The sequence below is a fragment of the Rattus rattus genome, chromosome 1 (assembly GCF_011064425.1).
Source record: "Rattus rattus isolate New Zealand chromosome 1, Rrattus_CSIRO_v1, whole genome shotgun sequence".
In the NCBI taxonomy this organism is placed as follows: domain Eukaryota; kingdom Metazoa; phylum Chordata; class Mammalia; order Rodentia; family Muridae; genus Rattus; species Rattus rattus.
This window is the reverse complement of record NC_046154.1, coordinates 172621226-172641403: the sequence shown is the minus strand read 5'-3', so window position 1 is coordinate 172641403 and position 20178 is coordinate 172621226. Positions and strand designations below refer to the sequence as shown.

Genomic DNA, 20178 nt, shown 5'->3' with positions numbered 1-20178 from the left:
CAGAACCCCATTCGTAGCCTTGCCGCTGCTGTGTCAGCTCAAGTGCTCAGCCTCAAACCCTTACATCAGAGCTCTTCCTCCGCCCGGTACGAGTGGTCTTCAGGGGTCAGGACGCAGTTCCTCGTGTTCAGTGATTGGGAGATGGCGAAAGCCCCTCATTTCACCCCCCGGATGTGTCAGAGACCACGAGGCGAAATGATCGCACGGCTTCCTTGGAAAGGTTTTCTAAGAAAGTCATTTCTCGTTTTCAAATACTTTCCATTCTCGAGTCGCCTTACCACAGAGGGAAGAGGTTCCCCTTCCCTGGCTCTACGCAAGCGAGCTCTCCCGTATCTCGTTCACCCTTCTAGAATGGTGAGGCATGTAAGCAATGAGCCAGGTCTCTGGCCAGGGTGTATAGAGGTGTCACCAAGAGGACACTAGGCAGAGCATGGTCATTAATGCACCACGTACACTGCTCCGCTCACACACGGAACCAGACCTATAGGAGCAGCTGGCACAGTGGTTCTCAACCATGGGGTCGCGACCCCTCTGCGGGTCATATATCAGATATCCTGGATATCCAATATTGCCTTCCAATTCACAATAGTAGAAAAATTGCAAAAGTAGCAGTCAAATATTTTTACGTTGGGGGTCACTACAACACAAGGAACTGTATTAAAGGTTTGCAGTGTTAAGAAGGTTGAAATCCGCTGCTCTAGAGGGAACCTATAATCTTCCCAGCTACTTGGGAAGCTGAGGTAAGATGTTTAAGGTTTGCCTGAGCTACAGAGTGAGTTCAAACCCAGCCTGGGTAATATAGCAAAGCTCTATCTGTAAGCTAAAAGTAAGGGCTGGAGAGATGGCTCAGTGGTTAAGGGCACTGTCTGCTCTTCCAGAGGTCCTGAGTCCAATTCCCAGCAACCACATGGTGGCTCACAACCATCTGTAATGAGATCTGATTCCCTCTTCTGGTCTGCATGAAAACAGAGCATTTGTATACATAAAATAAATAAACATGTTTAAAAATTAAAAGTAGAACATGCCGGAGATGTACTGAGGAATTTCATTACAGTAGAAAGTGGGGGAGGAAGCTCCCTCTCAGAAGCATCTTCCACCTCAGACTTTTAAATAGAAAAGGCTACTATGGCCAGAATCTGTTTGGAACTCGTATCATTCAACTGAACACAGAAGCATACAGGTTTGGAAGAGGGGTGGCTGATGATGTCATAATATGAACCCATCCCCGACCCTGTGATTTTTCTCAGTATAGATCTTAATTTCAACATCGACGTGAGATTCTGCTAAGGGCTCTGCACACGAAAACCGCCAATGATGGATGGGAGGTGATTGGCAAATGCATCCCAGCTGAGATGCGTAAATGTGGGGTGATGGGGCGGGTCATACAGCGAATGAAAGGAGGCACATAGGGGGAACACCCTTTTTGACTCCTGACATGGTTTTGCTGCTTTTCAATTCCCTCCTCTGCCCCAGCAGCAGAGCCTCCCCACAGAGAGGTTTATGCTCCCATACCTAGGCTTGCACCGTGGACAGACAGCTCGCCCGTTTTGAAGGCCATCAGTCACAGTAAGGCACAGGCTGCTGAAACTATTCCCACCTGGCTTTGCTGGGCACAAGAGTCATGAGGAGATGTGGGGACTGGCGGAGGGAGAGCAGCACCCCCTCACCTCTTTATTGCTTGAACTTCCATGACTGCTTTCTTGAGCTCTGACGTCATTTGGAGTTTGTTTATTGTTTCTTGGGCTGCCCTAAAAGGGAACACGGATCAGTTAGTTAGTTCCTTTTCCCAAGGAACTATAACAAGCAAGCAAAGACTTGGGGGATGGGGAGAAAGCTATGGCCAGAAAAGAGACACTATATATATATATATATATATACATATCTGTATATATGTGTATATATGTATATATGTACGTATGTGTATGTATGTATATGTATGTATATGTATATATGTATGTATATATGTGTATATATATATATGTATGTATATATATATGAATAGAGTTTATTTGGGAGTTGAGAAAGTAAAGGCGGGGGGGGAGAGAGAGAGAGAATAGGTCAGCCATGAACATGTGGGGGGGGGGGAATGGGGAGAAAAGGGACAGAGGGGGAAGAGACAAAGAGTAAGAGAGTAAGAAGTAAGAACGGCACTAACATTTTGAGAGCGTCTACAGATCTCTGGTCGTTTTCTCGTAGGAACTCTTCAAAGGACAAGGCATCATCTTGGAGCTTTTTCTCGGCTTTTTTGAGTTGACTTTCTTTCGTGGCTATGAGTCTTTCAAACCTTTTGATTGTGTTTTTCTTAGTCGACACTGCGTACTGGGGAGCATTGAAAACAAGAGTGGGCGAAGTGCATCCCATGGCATGTTACCAGCAGGTTTCAACGGAATCTCAAGAGGGGCGTGAGTCCTGCAGCAAGGGACCACTTGGGGAGGAAGTAATAACGACACCCATGGAGTCCCCTGGATCTCAAGAGGTTGCTTTGGGGATCCTCAGCAGGGAAATTAGCCCTTTTCCATTAGCTTTCATGAAAAGACTTTGTGTACTTCTAAAATGGATGCTCCCTACCAATCCAAAAATAAATACATAAAAAATCAGGTGCTCTTCAAAAAAATAGGTCCATCTGTTACCCATGATGCAATCTGGTTTTCTAAACACAAGGAAACCAGGCTGTCTGTAGTGACCAAGCCTCCTATCTCTCCTCTGATAGAAATCAGTTCAACTTCGGGTGCAGTAATGGGTTTCTCCAGGCTGGTCCGAGGGTGTGGGCTATGTAGCCAAATCCAGAGGGAGCTGTTTAGATCCTCAAGTGTTTTTTAGTACAGTATATGAAACAAACACATGGCTTTGTTTCTTTGCCTCCTCATGTGTGTGTATGTATATAGGGTAGCTTCTACAATAGCAGTTTTCTGTATGACTTCCTTTAAAGGCTCCAACTAGACTCCCCAGTGCCCAGGCCAGGAATGCACTATTCTTTCTGAGTTGTTGATCAGTGAAGTTCCACTGACCTCCAAATATAATTGGCTATTGGCATCGCTCTTGGTTACCCTCCAAAACTCAACAGTCAGACCTTATGTTGGCTAGATTTTTGTCAACTTGGAACAAGCTAGAATCATCAAAGAGGAGGGAATCTCAACTTGAAAAAAAATGCCTTCCTAAGATTGGCTTGTGGCGGGGTTGGGGATTTAGCTCAGCCCTGGGTTTGGTCCCCAGCTCCGAAAAAAAAAAAAAAAAAGATTGGCAGCAACATGGCCAAGCCTGTGAGATACTTTCTTGATTAATAATTGAGGTCGATGGGCCCAGATCACTGTAGGTGGGCCCAGCTGCCTGTGGGCGGAGCCTAGATGATTGTGGGCGGAGCCAGCTAGCTGTAGGAGGTGCCAGCTGACTGTGGGCGGGCCCAACTGACTATGGGTGGTGCTACCCCTGGAGTAAATGGTCTTGGACGGTATAAGAAAATAGGGGAGCAAGGCAAGGGGAGCAAGCCAGAAAGCAGCACTCCTCCATGACTTCTTCAGTCTTGTTCTTTAGGTTCCTGCCTTGCTCGAGCTCCCAACCTAATTTCCCTCAGTGCTCAGTGATGGACTGATACCTGGAAATGTAAGATGAAATAAACCCCTTTCCTTCCTTTGGGTCATGAAGTTTTATCACAGCACTGGAGATCTAGCTGAGACAATGTATTGCCGAAGACGCCGCATATCGAGACACAGATCACCGAGAAGGCATGGTGACACTGTCCTGGAAGCTTCATCCCCACAGGATAGCTCTCATAGTGCTGGGAAGTCTCATACCATTGGCAGAGAGGTAATCATCACTCTCACCCAACTGGGAACTCTACGAGCTACAATAATGACCGGCCTGGCAAGATATACTCACCAGTACAATGGTAGGAACCACTTACTGATTGGACCTAAGGCCTGCCACAGAGTAGAACCCATACCTGCCCAGTCATTAGGGTCAGGAATTTGTGGCTAGTTAGGCCCTGGACCCTAGTGGAGAATCTACTGCTATACTTCTGCTAAGTGGTCGCAGTATTCGAACAACTCTTGTCTTAGGGTTACCATTGCTGTCATGAAGCACCATGACCCAAAGCAGCTTGGGGAGGAAAGGGTTTATTCCTCTCGCAGTTCTGTACATCAGTTCATCAGCAAAAGCAGTGAGGGCAGGAACTCAAGCAGGGAGGAACCTGGAGTCAGCAGCTAATGCCGACGCCATGGGGGAAATGCTGCTTAGAGTTTTACCCAGCCTGCTTTCCTTTAAAACCCAGGACTACCAGCTCAACGGTAGTCCCGCCCAGCACAGGTTGGGCCGTCTCACGTCAATCACTAATAAAGGAAATGCTCACCTACCCCCAGACTTGCCTATAGCTAGACCTTCCGGAAGCCCCCTTCCCCCTTTTTTTTCCAACTGAGACTCCCTCTTCTCTGATGACTCTAGCTTATGTCGGGTTGATGTAAAGGCAGACAGAACAATACCTAATGGCCGGATCCAGGGCTTCGAATTGGCCCACCCTAACATTTACCCCATCTATGAACTGCTGGAGCAAGCAGAAGGGCTGGCCCTACAGAACCAAAGCTACAGGATCCCATGGCACACACGGCAACAGCAGGATATCAGAGAGGAACCCCCTTGAGGATCTAGTATTGATGGACAGCGGAAGACAGAGGCCTTGACCCAGACCAATGACTCCCTGCAGGAAACATTTGCAAGTGTAGATGTGCGATCACGAAGGTGTGCTGTGGGGCACAGCGCAGCTTCCACGAGCAGATTTTCTCCTTTTGGTTTGTGATATTTATATCTTTGTTTCCTGGGGAGAGGGGAGGAGGTGTTGCAAGGGCAGAGGGTGGATACCAAGGAGATAGGGAGATGAGTGGGATCGGTGTGCATGACGTGAAACTCACAAGGAATCAATAAAACGTTTTAAAAAATGTATTTAAATAAATAAAACATTACTAGTGAAGAAAAGACAGTGGGTGGGTAAGAAGATGAGGGGTTGACCTGGAATTGAGTTGACGTGTGTATAAAATTATCTAAGGATAAGAGTGATATTATTAAAAAAAAAGAACACATTTTGGATATAGAGGAATGCTCTTCCTGTATTGGTTGAGATGACTATATGGCTGTTCGTTTCTAATCCGCTGGCGTGTGTTGTGTTTATCCGTTTCCGAGCACTGAGCTGCTTCCACACGCTTAGCAGAAGCCCCAATTAATTAGCCATGATGGATTATCCTTTTTATGTTCTATCATGTTTGATTTGTTGAAATTAGTTTGGAATGCTTGCCTCTCACTTTCTTCTTCTTTAAGGATTTGTTAAGAGTTAGTTAGTTGTCAGTTGTTAGTTAGTTAGTTAGTTAGTTAGTAAGTATAGTGCATCTCTTGGCTAGCATCAGTTGGGCAGGGACACGAGGTCAGAGTACAACTTATAGAAGTCAGGTCTCTCTTTCCACCATGTTGGTCCCAGATATCAAACTCATAGATAAGGCCTGGAGCCATGTGCCTTTACCCATAAGTCATAGGGTCTGTGCTTTCTTTTATTCTAAGGCCTGCATGTTATTCAGAGATCAGAATAATATTCTTGGTGTTAACGGGCTATGTAAGATTAGAATGGTCTTCTCTTAAAATGTCTGGTACAATCAGCCAGCGAATGTGGAATTTTTCTTTCTTTCTTTTTTGCCTAAAAGTTCAGTCTGTACCGTGATATAAAGCTATCGAGTGCTTTCTTCTCGGACAAGCTTCGATGGTTTGTAACTTTCCAGGAATTTGTTCCATCCATGTCAAGTTATTGGCATAAAAAAAATCGTCCATAGTATTAAACTCACAATACATTAACATTTACATTCTAAGTGAGAAATTCACCATCCCATAAATAAAACTTTTAAAAAGAGAGGGGTAGGGGAGCAGAGGAAAAAAAGGGGTGAAAGAACAAGGCAGGGTGCTATGAGATCATTCAGTTTAAAAACATCATTAAGGGGGGTTGGGATTTAGCTCAGTGGTAGTGCTTGCCTAGCAAGCGAAGGCCCTGGGTTGGTCCCCAACTCCAAAAAAAAAAAAAAAAAAAACAAAAACAAAAAACCAAAAAAAAAAAAAAAAGCTCCAAAAAAAAAAAAAAAAAACATCATTAAGTTACTGAACTTGAAAATTTTGAGGGACTCAGCCCACATCTGCTCTCACCACTGACACCACTGGCAAATTTGATGAGCCCCCCCAAGTAGCTTCAGGTTTCTGGGTCCCACAAAACTCCTGGGTGGGGATATCATTACAAGGAAAGGAAACGTTAAAGTTAGCCAGAGGAAGAGCCCCATGAGGCAGGGTTTAGAGCAGTGATTCTCAACCTTCCTAATGCTTCAACCCTGTAATCCAGTTTCTTACACCGTGCTGACCCCCAACCATAAAATTATTATGTTGCTATTTCATAACTGTAATTTTGCTTCTGTTATGAAGTCGTAAATATCCTGATATACAGGCTATCTGATAGGCAACCCCCGAACGGGTTGAGACCCACAGGTTGAGAACCCCTGGTTTAGAGGCTCTCCAGAGACAAAGTTTCTGGGTCTCCCTCCCCATAGACTCCGCCCATGGTTTTATTCCCGAGTCTAAAACAATAAACACACAGTACAGCCAACCACGGAGTCAACCGAGACTCGCTGGCCAGAATTTCCAACGAAAATTCATTCTGTAGACAAGATTAATTGACTGATATCTCTTCAGTCCCCTGACCCTCTTGGAATGACCCCAAACAGCCACATTGTTGGTTTTCCTGACACGGCCATCCTAAGACTGGCAGATGTGGTCAGCCTCACCTTGAAGACATCCTTATGACCTGTGACATAAGTCACCTTCTAGAAGACAAAAAACACTAGAGCCAGGCATTGTTTGGGCAAGGTCAATTTTTTTTCCAGCTATAGTCTTAGTGATACATTGACTTCATTATATCACTTGGGGCTTGTTATCAACCTGCTTGGGGAACTGGAAAAATACCCGAGCAGAGAACAAGGCCCATTCAAATCCCAGAGAGTCTGCCAAGAACCATCTACTCCCAGCCAAGACTTCAGTTACATCAGCAAGGTTTCCTAGGGGAGGCCACACCTGAGAACTGTTAACATTAGCTAAGCTAAGGCGTGGGTTCCATTCACAGCTGTGTGACGTAGTTTATCTGAGTTCCTTCTTGTTGGTTGCAGCTGACCTCAAGGGCAAGCATTAGCTTTGGCCTGTACCCCCAAAAAATGTGTGCTATGAAATTAGGAAAGACCAGAAACATTTTCACTGACTTGCTAGCATTCAAGGCCCCAACAGAAACGACTGTCTCAAAATGATTAGGGCTTGGCAACAGAGGTATAAGCCAACAGCCAATGGATTCAATTTGCAGTTTTTCTCCCAGGGTTGCGTGCACAGAGTCTCTACTCTGTCTATGGTAAATTAATATGCACACAAGGGTAATAACTAACGTATTGTCACATGGCCTGAAGACAGGATAAAACCTTCTATGACTAGACATGTTAAGATCATCCCTGCCCGGCTGCACTGTGTGTTCATTGCTGCAGACAGGGGGACCGTGTGACAGTCTGACTCCATGAGAAGGGAGCCTGAGAAACTTTGCCCTGGGGTGCTTCCTCTTTTGTTTTTGCCTCCAGGACTGAAAGAAACAGTCTCCCGTAATTCTTCACACACACGGTGTGCCCTTTTGTTACTGTAGCCTGTGAGTGCTGGGGCAATCTTAACCCTGTTTTCATTCGGTTCTGTAACCTTGCGAGGACAGATGGAAATGACTCAGAGCAGCAACCAAGCTTTAACAGGTGGTAGAGCGCTTGGAGCCGAGGCTCTAAGTGAGCAGAGCGGAAGGGCCGTGGTGAGGTATGCCACGCACTGTTGGCAAATACAGATGCGGATGATGAGAACGCGCTGTCTAAGCATGACTTGGAGCGGCCACCAGGGATTTAAAGATGTTGTCTCATAACGTTTTTTTTTGTTTTTAATTACAAACCAAATAAAGCTGAACACAGCACAGCAAACGGAATGGGCGACTTTGAGATTATTCCAGACACAGCTTCAAAATAAGCAGCCACAGTTCACTGGCGCTATTGGAACAACAGTAAGTTGTTTGCGAGCGTCAGGCAGTTATCGATACAATAATCACTACTGTCAGGGCTCATATCCGAAATATACAAAGAACTCAAGAAGTTAGACTGCAGGGAGACAAATGACCCTATTAAAAATGGGGTACAGAGCTAAACAAAACATTCTCAGCTGAGGAATACAGAATGGCGGAGAAGCATCTAAAGAAATGTTCAACATCCTTAGCCATCAGGGAAATGCAAATCAAAACAACCCTGAGATTCCATCTCACACCAGTCAGGATGGCTAAGATCAAAAATTCAGGTGACAGCAGATGCTGGTGAGGATGTGGAGAAAGAGGAACACTCCTCCATTGTTGGTGGGATTGCAAAGTGGTACAACCACTCTGGAAATCAGTCTGGAGGTTCCTCAGAAAATTGGACATTGCACTCTCTGAGGACCCAGCTATACCTCTCTTGGGCATACACCCAAAAGATGCTCCAACATACAACAAAGACACATGCTCCACTATGGTCATAGCAGCCTTATTTAAAATAGCCAGAAGGTAGAAAAAGAACCCAGATGCCCTTCAACAGAGGAATGGATACAGAAAATGTGGTACATCTACACAATGGAATATTACTCAGCTATCAAAAAACAATGACTTCATGAAATTCATAGGCAAATGGAATGAACTAGAAAATATCATCCTGAGTGAGGTAACCCAATCACAGAAAAACACACTTGATATGCACTCATTGATAAGTGGATATTAACCCAAAAGCTTGAATTACCCAGGATGCAATCCACAGACCACAGGAAGCTCAAGAAGAAGGATGACCAAAATGCAGATGCTCCCACTCCTTCTTTAAAGGGGAAAAATATCCATAAGAGGGGATATGGAAGAAAAGTTTAGAGCAGCAACTGAAGGAATGGCCATTCAGAGCCTGCCCCGCATGTGGCCCATATACATACAGCCACCAAAACTAGATAAGATTGATGAAGCTAAAAAGTGCATGCTGAAAGGGACTGGATATAGAGCTCTCCTGAGAGACAAAGACAGAGCATGTCCAATACAGAGGTCAATGCTAGCAGCAAATCACTGAACTGAGAACAGGACCCCCTTTGGGGGAATTAGAGGAAGGATTGAAAGAGTTGAAGGGGGTTGCAACCTCATAAGAACAACAATGCCAACCAGCCAGAGTTCCAGGGACTAAACCACTACCTAAAGACTCTACATGGACTGACCCAGGGCTCCAACTACATATGTAGCAGAGAATAGCCTTGTTGGGGCAACAGTGGAAGGGGAAGCCCTTGGTCCTGCCAAGGGCGGACCCCCAGTACAGGGGAATATGGGGGGGGTAGGGGGGAAGATGGGGAACACCCTTATGGGGGAGGGGAAGGGAGGGGGGCTTATAGACAGGAAACCGAAACCGGGAAAGAGAATAACATTTGAAATGTAAGTAAAGAAATATATCTAACTAAAACAAAGAAAATATAATCACGATTATCTGGAGTGCTTCTAAACTCTGCCTCACAGGGCTCTTCTGGCTGATTTTAATGTGTTCTTCTCTTGTAACAAAGCCATTTCTCTCTGGTCTGAGTGGTTATAGAGAGAGTGGGAAGATTCCAGAATGTTCTGACCCCCACACAGAACTGGGAAAAATAGAGATCTTGGGGCCCAACATCATCCTCTGCAAAAACAAACCATTTCCCAGGTCACTGGTATAGATTGTGTGAAGGTAAGTTCTCCAATGGGAGGGAATTTTGTAATGGCTTGGCATGTTATAAGTACTCAATAAATATCGTTCAAGTGAATAAACACAGGAACACGCCATTCGTTCAGGCAATAGACTGTGAGGGAAAAATCTAACGCCAAGGCAAGCATTACCTGGCAATGCTATGCAAGAAGTCTGGCTAACAGGAGAAAGAACTTGCTTTTCATACCTCAAGTAGAAATCTGTCTCGTTGGTCGTTAATAAACTGGTGGACGGTCCTCTTTCTGTCCGCGCCTGGAGAAAACATTGACACAGACGTATGTTTAGACTGCTAGCTTTCAAAGAGTAAGCGTTATCACATACGCTGCGAATCCAGACTCAGCAAAAGAGCTTTGCCCTCCGGTAACGTAACTAGTTTGGAAAGGATGACAGCCAGTTTTACCCTGCAGGGAACCGGCAAGGAATTCCAAAAAAACATTCACGTTTTCTTCATTTTGGAAAATGCTACATTTCCACATTCATTCTGCGTGAAACCGACAGAGTGCGCATAGACATAGAGTACAGTCTCTCGCTAACCATGTAAATAGAAACACTACTTCCTAAACAAGCAGAGGGCCTTGTCTTGGGCTCCTGTCTCCCCACAGATGCACGGGGTTTCTGCCTCTAACTGGGAGAGAGACCCGCGCTCTCTCTGTGCCCCAGTTTCCTCATCTGTGTGAACACTGTTCTCCCACCCACAGCTCATGGCTGTCGACCTGCTGGTCACGGAACAGATGTGGGGCTATGTGACTACCAAGAAGCTTCAAGAGCCCTTAGCTGCAGCCCTCTGTGATGTCCTGGCCGGGACTGCTCCTTTAGAAGAGACCCAGGCAACAAACCCGAGAAGTGACTGAGAATTTAAACCCCTGGCATGGGAAGCCACTGCCAGCTCAATGTGGCTTATTTTGAGAGCATAAGGTCGCCCGCGTAGGACATAAAACACACAGCGGTTTCTCAACCACTACGAGCTGCTATTGTTCACGCAATGCACTTGGGATGCGCCATTCATTTTATGACCAGTCATGAAAACCACGGTGATTGTTAGAGTCGTTAACAAACATCCATTGCAGGGAGCCTCGGAGAGATGTGAGATGACCCCGCCTCCCCGAGCTGTCTTCTTCTGCAAAGATTGGTTGAAGACATCCAACCGCATTTTGTTGCAGATCAAATATAACACACCCGAGTGATTAACGCTCAGAAACAGCTATATTTTTAATACTGCACTAACTAGAAGTCACTGACATTCATAACAGCGCATCCTGAAATTCAGCTGCTTCGACGTCGCTGATATATTTTAGTTCCTACCTGTTGATAACCCTCCCCAACTTTTCCCCCCACTAGAATATTCTGAAAATCAATAAAACATCTTAGACTAGTTGATCTCTGAGCTTTAGTGTGTAACTTTATCAGAGAATTTAAACAGTAGTGTTTCCACCCCCAACAAACCAACAATTCCTCAACACCGTCTTATATCTGGCCCGAGTTTCCAGTTGTCTTTCCAAACACGTCCATCCCAGGCACTGGTGTTTTGAAGCACAGTGACATATCTGGGGCAGACAGAGCCTGCAACACAGCCTGTTCAGAGTTGTTGGTGTGTTTGCTTTTGTTCTTGTTTGTCCAGACAGGGTTTTTCTGCACCGCCCTGGAACTCACTCTGTAGACCAAGCTGGCCTCAAACTCAGCGATCCGCCTGCCTCTGCCTCCCAGGTGCTGGGATTAAAAGTGTGTGCTTCACTACCATTGCCCGCTCTGTGACTCTGTTTTCTCTTCCTTTCTTCCTTCCTTCTTTCCTTCCTTTCTTCCTTCCTTCCTTCCTTCCTTTCTTTCTTTCTTCCTTTCTTTTCTTCCTTTCTTCCTTTCTTTCTTCCTTTCTTCCTTTCTTCCTTTCTTCCTTTCTTCCTTTCTTTCTTTTTCTTTTTTTGGATAGGATCTCCAGTAACTCCCGCTGGCCTCAAACTTGTTCTAGAGCAGAGGATGACCTTGAACTCTGATTCTCCCGCTTCTGCTCCCTGAGTTCTGGCACTGCAGGAGTGCCCCTTCACATCTGGCCTACAGGTATTTCCTCTCAAAGCAAAGCAGAGTCTCACCGTGGTGTAGAGAATGAGCAGGGGTAGGAAACCAATCTGCCACTGGCATTGAGGCATCTGTCAATTTCTTTTGATAGTGATCTAGCCATTCACCACTAGTGCAAACACAGAAATACAAGAATCGAGAGTCCCCAAGTGGGACCACTGGCTTATTTTACACACACACACACACACACACACACACACACACACACACACACACGTGCATATATATATATATATATATATATGAAATGTGTGTGTTATATACTATATATCAATACATATAATTTATAAATATATTGTTATATATAAATCTATAAAATATTTTAAAATCAGAATTCATACAGAGACTGTAAGGTTGGGGGACCTCACTCAGATCAGTTCTTTACTTCAGATGCAGTTAGAGGGAGATGTCTTTGAGTGAAAACTCCATATTGCTTGTTAGTACAACCTGCCACATTGTTGAGAGAGCCTCGGATGATGCATAACAGTTGGACTCTTTTCCTGTGGAGGAGCCCGTCCTAGGGCATTCGGTCTTAAGAGGCCAGAAGTGTCCCATTCCACATCAATGACAGAGAGGAGGGCCGGATCACCCTCAAAGCTGTGATTTCTAGTTATCTGAGGACGGCCAGGGTGGCGAGGACTGTCACCTCTTTTGCAAGGAACCGTAGATATGTCGCTTGTGGCTTTACATGTTCTCGATGGCCCAAGATTCAACATGGAGACACAGATGGAGCCCAGGGATCTCCTAGACCCGATGCTGTAGCTGGACCCAACTATTGCCTGCCAGTCACTACTATTCAGTCACACGTACATCTACGAGATGGTCTAGATCGATTAGCGTTGCCTGCTTCGTCTTTTTTAAAGATGTTTTTGGGGTCTGGAAACTTGGCTCAGCAATTCAGAGAACTTGTTACCTTTTCAGATGATCCAGGTTCAATTCCCAACCCAATCCAGGTTCAATTGGAAGCTCAAAACCGACTGTTAACCTTCGTTGCCAGGGGATCCGACACACTTATATACACGCGGGCACAACGGATATGCACAAAATAACAAAACAAATAATCCTAAGGGCTTTTTTAAAAGTCAATTTGTTTTTGTTTTTGGTGTAAAGTGTTTTTCCCCTTGCGTGTATGTCTGAGCACCACATATGTGCCTTGTTCCAGAAGGGGACAAAAGAGGGTGCCTGATCCTCTAAAACAAGAGTCACAGGTAGTTGTGACCCTCCATGTGGGTGCCAGGAACAGACCCCGGGTCTTCTGGAAGAGCAGCCATTGCGTTTGCTTACTGAGCTATCTAGCCAGCCCGTCTTTTTCTTAAGATTGATTCATTTATTTTTTTTTATGCGTATGAATATTTTGCCTGCATTCAAGTGCATGCACTCCGTGTGTGCCTGGTGCCTGAGGAAGTCAGAGGAAGGCATTACATCCCTTCAGACTGAGTTACAACTGGTGCTTAGCCTCTGTCAGGAGGCTGAGAGTCAAACCGCAGGCCTCTGCAGGAGCAGCCGAGCTCCCCTGACTAAGCTCTCTCCAGCCTCATGGCTTGCTTCCTCCATGGGAGCTGGTCAACCCCAAGTCCCTTTTCTCTTGAGCCATTCTGGCCTTATTTAGCTGCAAAGTACTTTCACGTGTAGGCGCTTCTTGACCTGTCAGGCGCAGGAAGTGCTTATGACTTTGACAACCAGGTCACTAAACCAGTCTGGGTTTTGCAATGGTGGACAAGTTTATTTCGCCCCATCGGCTTCCTGATGCTCTATGTCTGAGGCCTATTTTGAACCTCCAAAGCTCCTCCAACCTTAGGAAGTGCCTATATTTCCATACCTCAAACAGTACAGCTAGCTGGGCCTACTGTTTTCACGTTACTCGACGTTGACGACGTCAACACTATTATTTGGCATTGACTTCCTTCCTTCCCAAAGGCAGGAGAAGAAGTAAGACCTTCCTGGGAAAGTGTCTTCTTAACTTAAGCTGCTTTCTTCTTTCAATCGAGCCTATGGCAAAGATCTTACCTGTTGTACTGTAACAGGCCCCAGAGCTTAACATGACTGTCACCATGTTAGAGGCACCATTCTGACCTTAAAACCCAGCGCACAGGCCCTGACACGTGCCAAAATGGGAACAAAGACCTAGTTCACAGTTCTAGAAAAGTCCACAAATGAAAAGTCCCTAAATGTACTAATCTTGCTTTTTTTGACTTCTGTAGTTCTGCGTCTTGCTAACTAACTGAAGTATGCCAACCAGGAGTGAGTGTGTGTGTGTGTGTGTGTGTGTGTGTGTGTGTGTGTGTGTGTGTGTGTGTGTTTTGTTTTTTAAATAAAAGACAAATGGCTGTGAGTGAGACTTTGGGTAAGTTCCCATGTAGCCACTGTCCAGCAATAAAGACTTTCCTTTTGACTTTAAGAATGTCTGTGTTGGCCTAAACTCTCAACAGATGCAGAGGCAGATAGATCTCTGAGTTCCAGGCCAATCTAGTCTGTAGCAATTGTTCCAGGACAGCCAGGGCTACACAGAAAAAAACAAAGAAAAAAAAAAGGGGGGGGGCTTCATGTTGTTGTCTCTGGTAGGCTTCTCACAGCAGTAGAGAAGCATTGATTCTCTCTCTTTCAGCACCAGAAAATCTCCCAAACCTACGATGAATGGCAAATATCAAAAACAACATCTTAAGACTAAGAATAGGGGCTGGAGAGATGGCTTAGTGGTTAACAGCACAGGCTGCTCTTCCAGAGGTCCCGGGTTCCATTCCAGCACCCACATGGTAGCTTATAGCTGCCTGTAACTCCAGCTCCAGGGGACCTGACTCCCACCCACATGTAGGTGAAAGACCAACGTGCATAAAACAAAAAATAAATAAGTTATATATATAATATATAATCATATGTCTATATATGTATATAAAATACCAAGTTATCCATATATATATGAAACATTTATCTATCTATCTATCTATCTATCTATCTATCTATCTTTGTATCATCTGTTTCTATCATCTATCAATCTATCTATCTTTGTATCATCTGTTTCTATCATCTATCAATCTATCTATCTATCTATCTATCTATCTATCTATCTATCTATCTATCTATCTGAATGACTAAGACTAACGTTGACTTACTGTGTTAGGATTTAAGTTGCTGTGAAGAGACACCGTGACCATGGCAACTCTTACAAAAGCTAACATTGAATTGGGCCCAGCTTACACTTTCAGAGATTCAGTCCATTATCATCATGGCAGGGAGCACGGCCCACGGCCCCGTGTAGGCAGACACAGTGGGTGCTGAAGGAGCAGAGTTCTACACCTTGATTACCAGGAAGCCAGGAGGAAGCTGGATTTGTTTCACACTGGGCATAGTTTAAACATTTAAGACTACAAAGCCCGCCCCCGACAGTGACAAACTTCCTCTAAGAAGGCCACACCTTCTCCGGTAAGGCCACGCCTCCAAATAGTAGCGCCACGTGTCTCCGAGCCAAGCATTTGAACACAGGAGTCTGGAGAGGCTGAACCTCTTCAAACCACCACACTCACCTTCTGTCAGTCTGAGGATCAGAGTGGGGTCTAGCCCCAGCTTTTCATAGGAGCTGCTACCTGCCTCCGCAAAAAAAGCCAGCTGGGCAAGGTGTGAGCGACTCTTCATTCGGGACGAAAATGTCGTCTTCTGGTAGATTTTCATGCTGTGGGTCTTCATTCTTTCCTGCCCAAGGTGCAAGAGCATGGAAGGGATTTTAATGCAGCAAAGTGTCGTATTGCTATAATAGTCATCTGCAAATAGCAAAGGCCTTTGGCCTTAGGCAGCTCAGGAGCTTACCCTGGGAAGGAATGGACCCAGCATCCTCTCTTTCTCACATGGGGACCAGGATTATGTTTGGAAGTTGGGCCTTCTAAACTATCTCAGAAACGGAGGCAGGAAAATGTCTCCCCAGATTAAATGCAGGGAAAATATGGAATTTCAAAGGTTCATAGCCCACTGGAGCCGAAAACTTAATGGAAGGCAGACTTCCATAGAGAGCAGTGACAGCCCAGTCTTTGGATTGCTTTGCACTTCTCTCAGTTTAATCGTGTGTGAGGCTCAGCGAAGCACACGATGCCCAGAGCAGAGCCATCCCTAGATGACCACAATCCATGTTTGTAGCTATTTTATTCATCCCGCTGAAGGCCAGGGAGTCCTCTAATCCATTACCTTTGGGAAGAAAGGTTGAATTTCAGTCCCACTGCTAATTTTTTTTTATTCCAAATCACTCTAAAACCAATCCCCTTTCCTCTCCATGCACTCTTTTCTTCTCTCTCCTCAAAGCACGCATACACTTGTTTATCCGTAACAGTTTTGGCACACTTTGGATTATTCTTAAGGACTCAGCTCCTGTCACCATAGAGAAGGCTCTGTCTGTCCTTCCCATTCTTCTCTCATCCACAGAGCAGGCCTCTGCTGTCTCCCTCACACAGCTTTGACTGTAGGACCCGTCGGTCCCGAGGTGTTACCCATGGTAAGACCTACTTTTACTTTGTGCTCGGACAGTGAAGTGCAGCATGCCCCCTGCACAAGCTAGACCCAGTTCAGAAACGTAGCGATGTGAAAACCCCGGGTGTCAGACACACGGAGGACAGTGAACCCTGGCTCTGGAGCCAGTTGGTAACGGCGTAGCGGTCTTTTCCCACTAGGGGGCGCGCTCTGAACCCCTGTCCTAGGCATGAACAGCATCTTCCTAGAATGGCGTCAAACGCGGGACAAGGTGCATCAGTATCTGACACCGTCTCTTAACCCATAAAACTATTGAGCTCTATGGCTGAAAGTACACGGTTCTAACCTTTTTTTTGGGGGGGGGGGTCCGATCTTAATAAAACCTTACCCTTTTCCTTGCAGCAATTTCATTTTCTTTGAAAAGGAAGAGATCTTTGAAAAAAGATCTTGTAGGGTCTTCCTTTTTGAGTTCAGCATCTTTTGCTTCATCTAAAAAGAAAAGGGAGGGAGAGAGAGAGAGAGAGAGAGAGAGAGAGAGAGAGAGAGAGAGAGAGAGAGAGAGAGAGAAGAGAAGAGAAGAGAAGAGAAGAGAAGAGAAGAGAAGAGAAGAGAAGAGAAGAGAAGAGAGAAAGGAAGAAGGCAGGGAGGGAGGAAGTTGTTAGTTCCTTTATTGGTCAGAACTATAAAGACCCCACCAACTGGAGTAGTTGGTGATGAAGGTGTCTCTGAGAAGGTGGGTTTCAGATGGATCTCGCCCTCCAATTGAACCTGGCAATAAACCTCCTGGATCTCCCAGGTAGGAGCCACATCTTCTCTACCCACTCTCTACAGCACAACCCCAGGGCTCAGCAGGTCAGGAGGCACGAACCAGAGCTAAGGGATCACACTTGAGGTCTATAACACCATCTGGTATCAGAGGTGTTATATGCTGGGGCTACTCTGGAACATACCGGCCGGCTCCTTAGAGGGTTGAGCATAGAGTACCATGCGCAGTAGGTAATCGGATGCATTGAAAACTGAGTATAATGTGCCTGGTCCAGGAAAGGGGGTGTCAGCCAGGGAGGGTCACATCTGGTAAGAAGCAGAGAGACTGCGGGTGATTCCTTGCGGGCCCTTTGGGGCGTAAAGATGTCAAGAACGCAGATGACGTTGTGGCCCCATGACGCACGGGATAGAGGACTGACAGCGACGAGGCAAGGCTGGGCTCTGGGGATTGCAAGGCTGTGGGAAAGCATGACCAACAGGCTCCGGCTCAGCAGAGAGAGCGGAGTGGTGCTTAACTTCATGTGTGGACTTGCCTGGGGCTGCGGTTTGCCTAAATTAGACGTTATGTTGGGGGTGTCTGTGAGGGGTTTTCCAGGTCACTTTAGCCTTCAAATTGGTTGAGTGGGTAAAGAAGACTGCCCTTCCCACTATGCGTGGGCACCAGCCAATCCACGGAGAGCTTGAATAAGACAATAGGCTGAGGAGGGAGAAGTAGCCACCTCTCTCTCTCTCTCTCTCTCTCTCTCTCTCTCTCTCTCTCTCTCTCGGGCGCCTTGCTGTTTGAACTGAGTCATTTCGTCTCGGATTGCTACCCATGATCAACAGACTGAGGCTGATCCTGTTAGCTCCTCTGGACTCAGGCCTGTGCACTGGGACAGACTCTCTGACACCAGCTTTTCCAAGTCCAGCTTGAGGGTTGCTCTATAATCCCCTGAACCCTTTTCTCACAGTGCGTAACCTCTCCACTGGCTATTTTCTGGACTTAGACCTTGACTTTGCCTGAGTCCATCCCATGTCCCTTACCATAGGACAAGAACGGATCCCAGATATCCAATGAGACCACTGACAGCTTCAGAGGGACATACCCCACCTGCCCTCTCTTCACCTCTAGTCTCCTATAGCTAGTTGCACTTAATGCATTTAATCACTTGCTGCATTTACTGGGGTGTTGTTTTGATTTTGGGGACAGGGCCTTACTATGTAACCCTTAGATGTCCTGGAACTGACCATGTTGATCTACCTAGCTTTGAACTCAGAGATTTGCCTGCAGAAGCACACCCCCACAAGTTGTATTCGAGATGGACCAACCACAAATCTATGATCCTTGAATTAGTTCTGGGAAGACCCTTTTTGAAATATGTTCCTATTTTCAGCTTCTTGCTAGACTGACCTTTAGGGGGCAATATTAATATTTGGTATATGAGAATCTACCCTTAGCCTCCTGCCTGACCCTTCTGCAGGCTCTAGGGCAAGATGGACCTTGGGCCTGAGATCTACAGTCTGCCACTTTGGCACGAGTCATTAGCTGAACCTGAGTTACCCCAAGCTCAGCCATATTTCCCTCTGGGCTCTGAAGATTCACATCATGGCTGATAAGGAACCTTTCAGAACCATTAGTGTCCCATAGAGGCTGTGACAGCACAACAAATGCCCTGGCTTGAAGTTCTAGGGATCAGGAGCCTGAAAAGGCCAGTTTAAAAGGGTGTGTTTCTCTGGAGGCTCTAGGTACACTCTGCTTATGTCTTCTGCTGTTAGATTATGCCTACACACCCTGGCTGTAGCCTCTTCATCGATGTTCAGCACAAATCCATCCACTATTTCCATGGCCACATTGGCATACCTGTCTAAGATACAACTGCCTCCATTTTGTGCCCATCAGACAATCCAGAATATTCTTCCCATGTCAAGTTCCTTAAGTTAATCACACTTTAAAAGTCTCTCTGTGTCAAGTAACATGTTCACAGGTTCCAAGGAAGATGATGTACACATAGTTGGGGACTATTACTCTACCTGTGACACACAGACACATTCATTTCTTAGCTTTGCCCCATTCTGTTTGCCTGGTTCTAATTTATCCATTCAATAAACACCCAGGAAGGGCAATATCCAGGTACTACACATTAGTAAACAAAACAGAAACTCTACCCTTACACTGAGCTCAAGTGACAGAGGCTGAGGAGGGGTGACAGATAATAGAACTAAACACAGCAAATGAACATTTTTATGAGACAAGTGACAAGGTGTGGGGTGAGCAAACTCGAGTGGAGGGATGGATCCGTCGATGAAGTGACAGATCTGTGGAAGTTCAGTTCTGAATGTCATAACAGTAAGTACAAAGGGCATAAGAAGGGCAGAGGGCAGCAGCCATGGGGTCTGAGGTAAGGTAAGGCAGTAGTGAGGCAGGTCAGTCAGTGTCTTGCATGCCTTGACTCTTGGTAAGATGGATTCCCAGAGGGCTTCTTTGCAGGTGAACAGGAAGCAAGTAGGAACAGGAGAGCTGGGGTTGAAACCAAAGTGGCCCAGACAATGGGAACAGGGTTGGGGAAGTGGCTGGGCTCTGACTGGGCTCTTTGAATACTTGGAAGGGAAAGCCAGTGGGATTTCAAAAGGGATTGCTTGTCAGACCTTTCCCAGAAGCACCCAGGATCCTTCCTTTCCTCCCCTCTCTGCCTCCATCTTCCTTCCCCCCTTTCTCCATCTCTGAGAAAATAGAACCATTATGACTTTGAGGCTGATTGTTTTATGCATCCGCCCCTTGCAGTCAAGCTTGCAAATTCTAATCAATTCCAATGAAGAGCCTGCCTAGAGAGCACCCATGACCTACCTTAGGTGTTAAAGCTTTGTAGGACTTGGAGCTGAAAACCAAGACATTCCCTGTCTTATCATGAAGTAGGAGGAGGAGGGGAGAAAATAGAGGTGGGAGGTTGGTGGATTCACCCAGAGCTCAGCTCCTCCTGTCCATCATCTTGACAGTCACTGGGTTAACCGTTTTAGCCATGAGAAGCTGAAGCAATCCAGCTAACAGTAGCAAGGGGATGCACTCTGACCTTTCTATGCTGACAGGAAGCTTCCTCCCTTA

At 45.9% G+C, this 20178-nt stretch overlaps 1 protein-coding gene across 1 annotated transcript in view; it reads right to left on the bottom strand.

Moving 5' to 3' along the window:
• Positions 1-18923, bottom strand: part of Ccdc38 (coiled-coil domain containing 38) — a 37328-nt gene extending 18405 nt beyond the window's left edge. Inside the window, 7 exon segments of the mRNA XM_032916774.1 lie at positions 1668-1748; positions 2156-2319; positions 10000-10064; positions 15404-15569; positions 16723-16823; positions 17285-17365; positions 18866-18923. Coding sequence (XP_032772665.1) covers positions 1668-1748; positions 2156-2319; positions 10000-10064; positions 15404-15569; positions 16723-16823; positions 17285-17365; positions 18866-18923 — 716 coding nt within the window.
• Positions 18924-20178: the final 1255 nt, after the last annotated feature.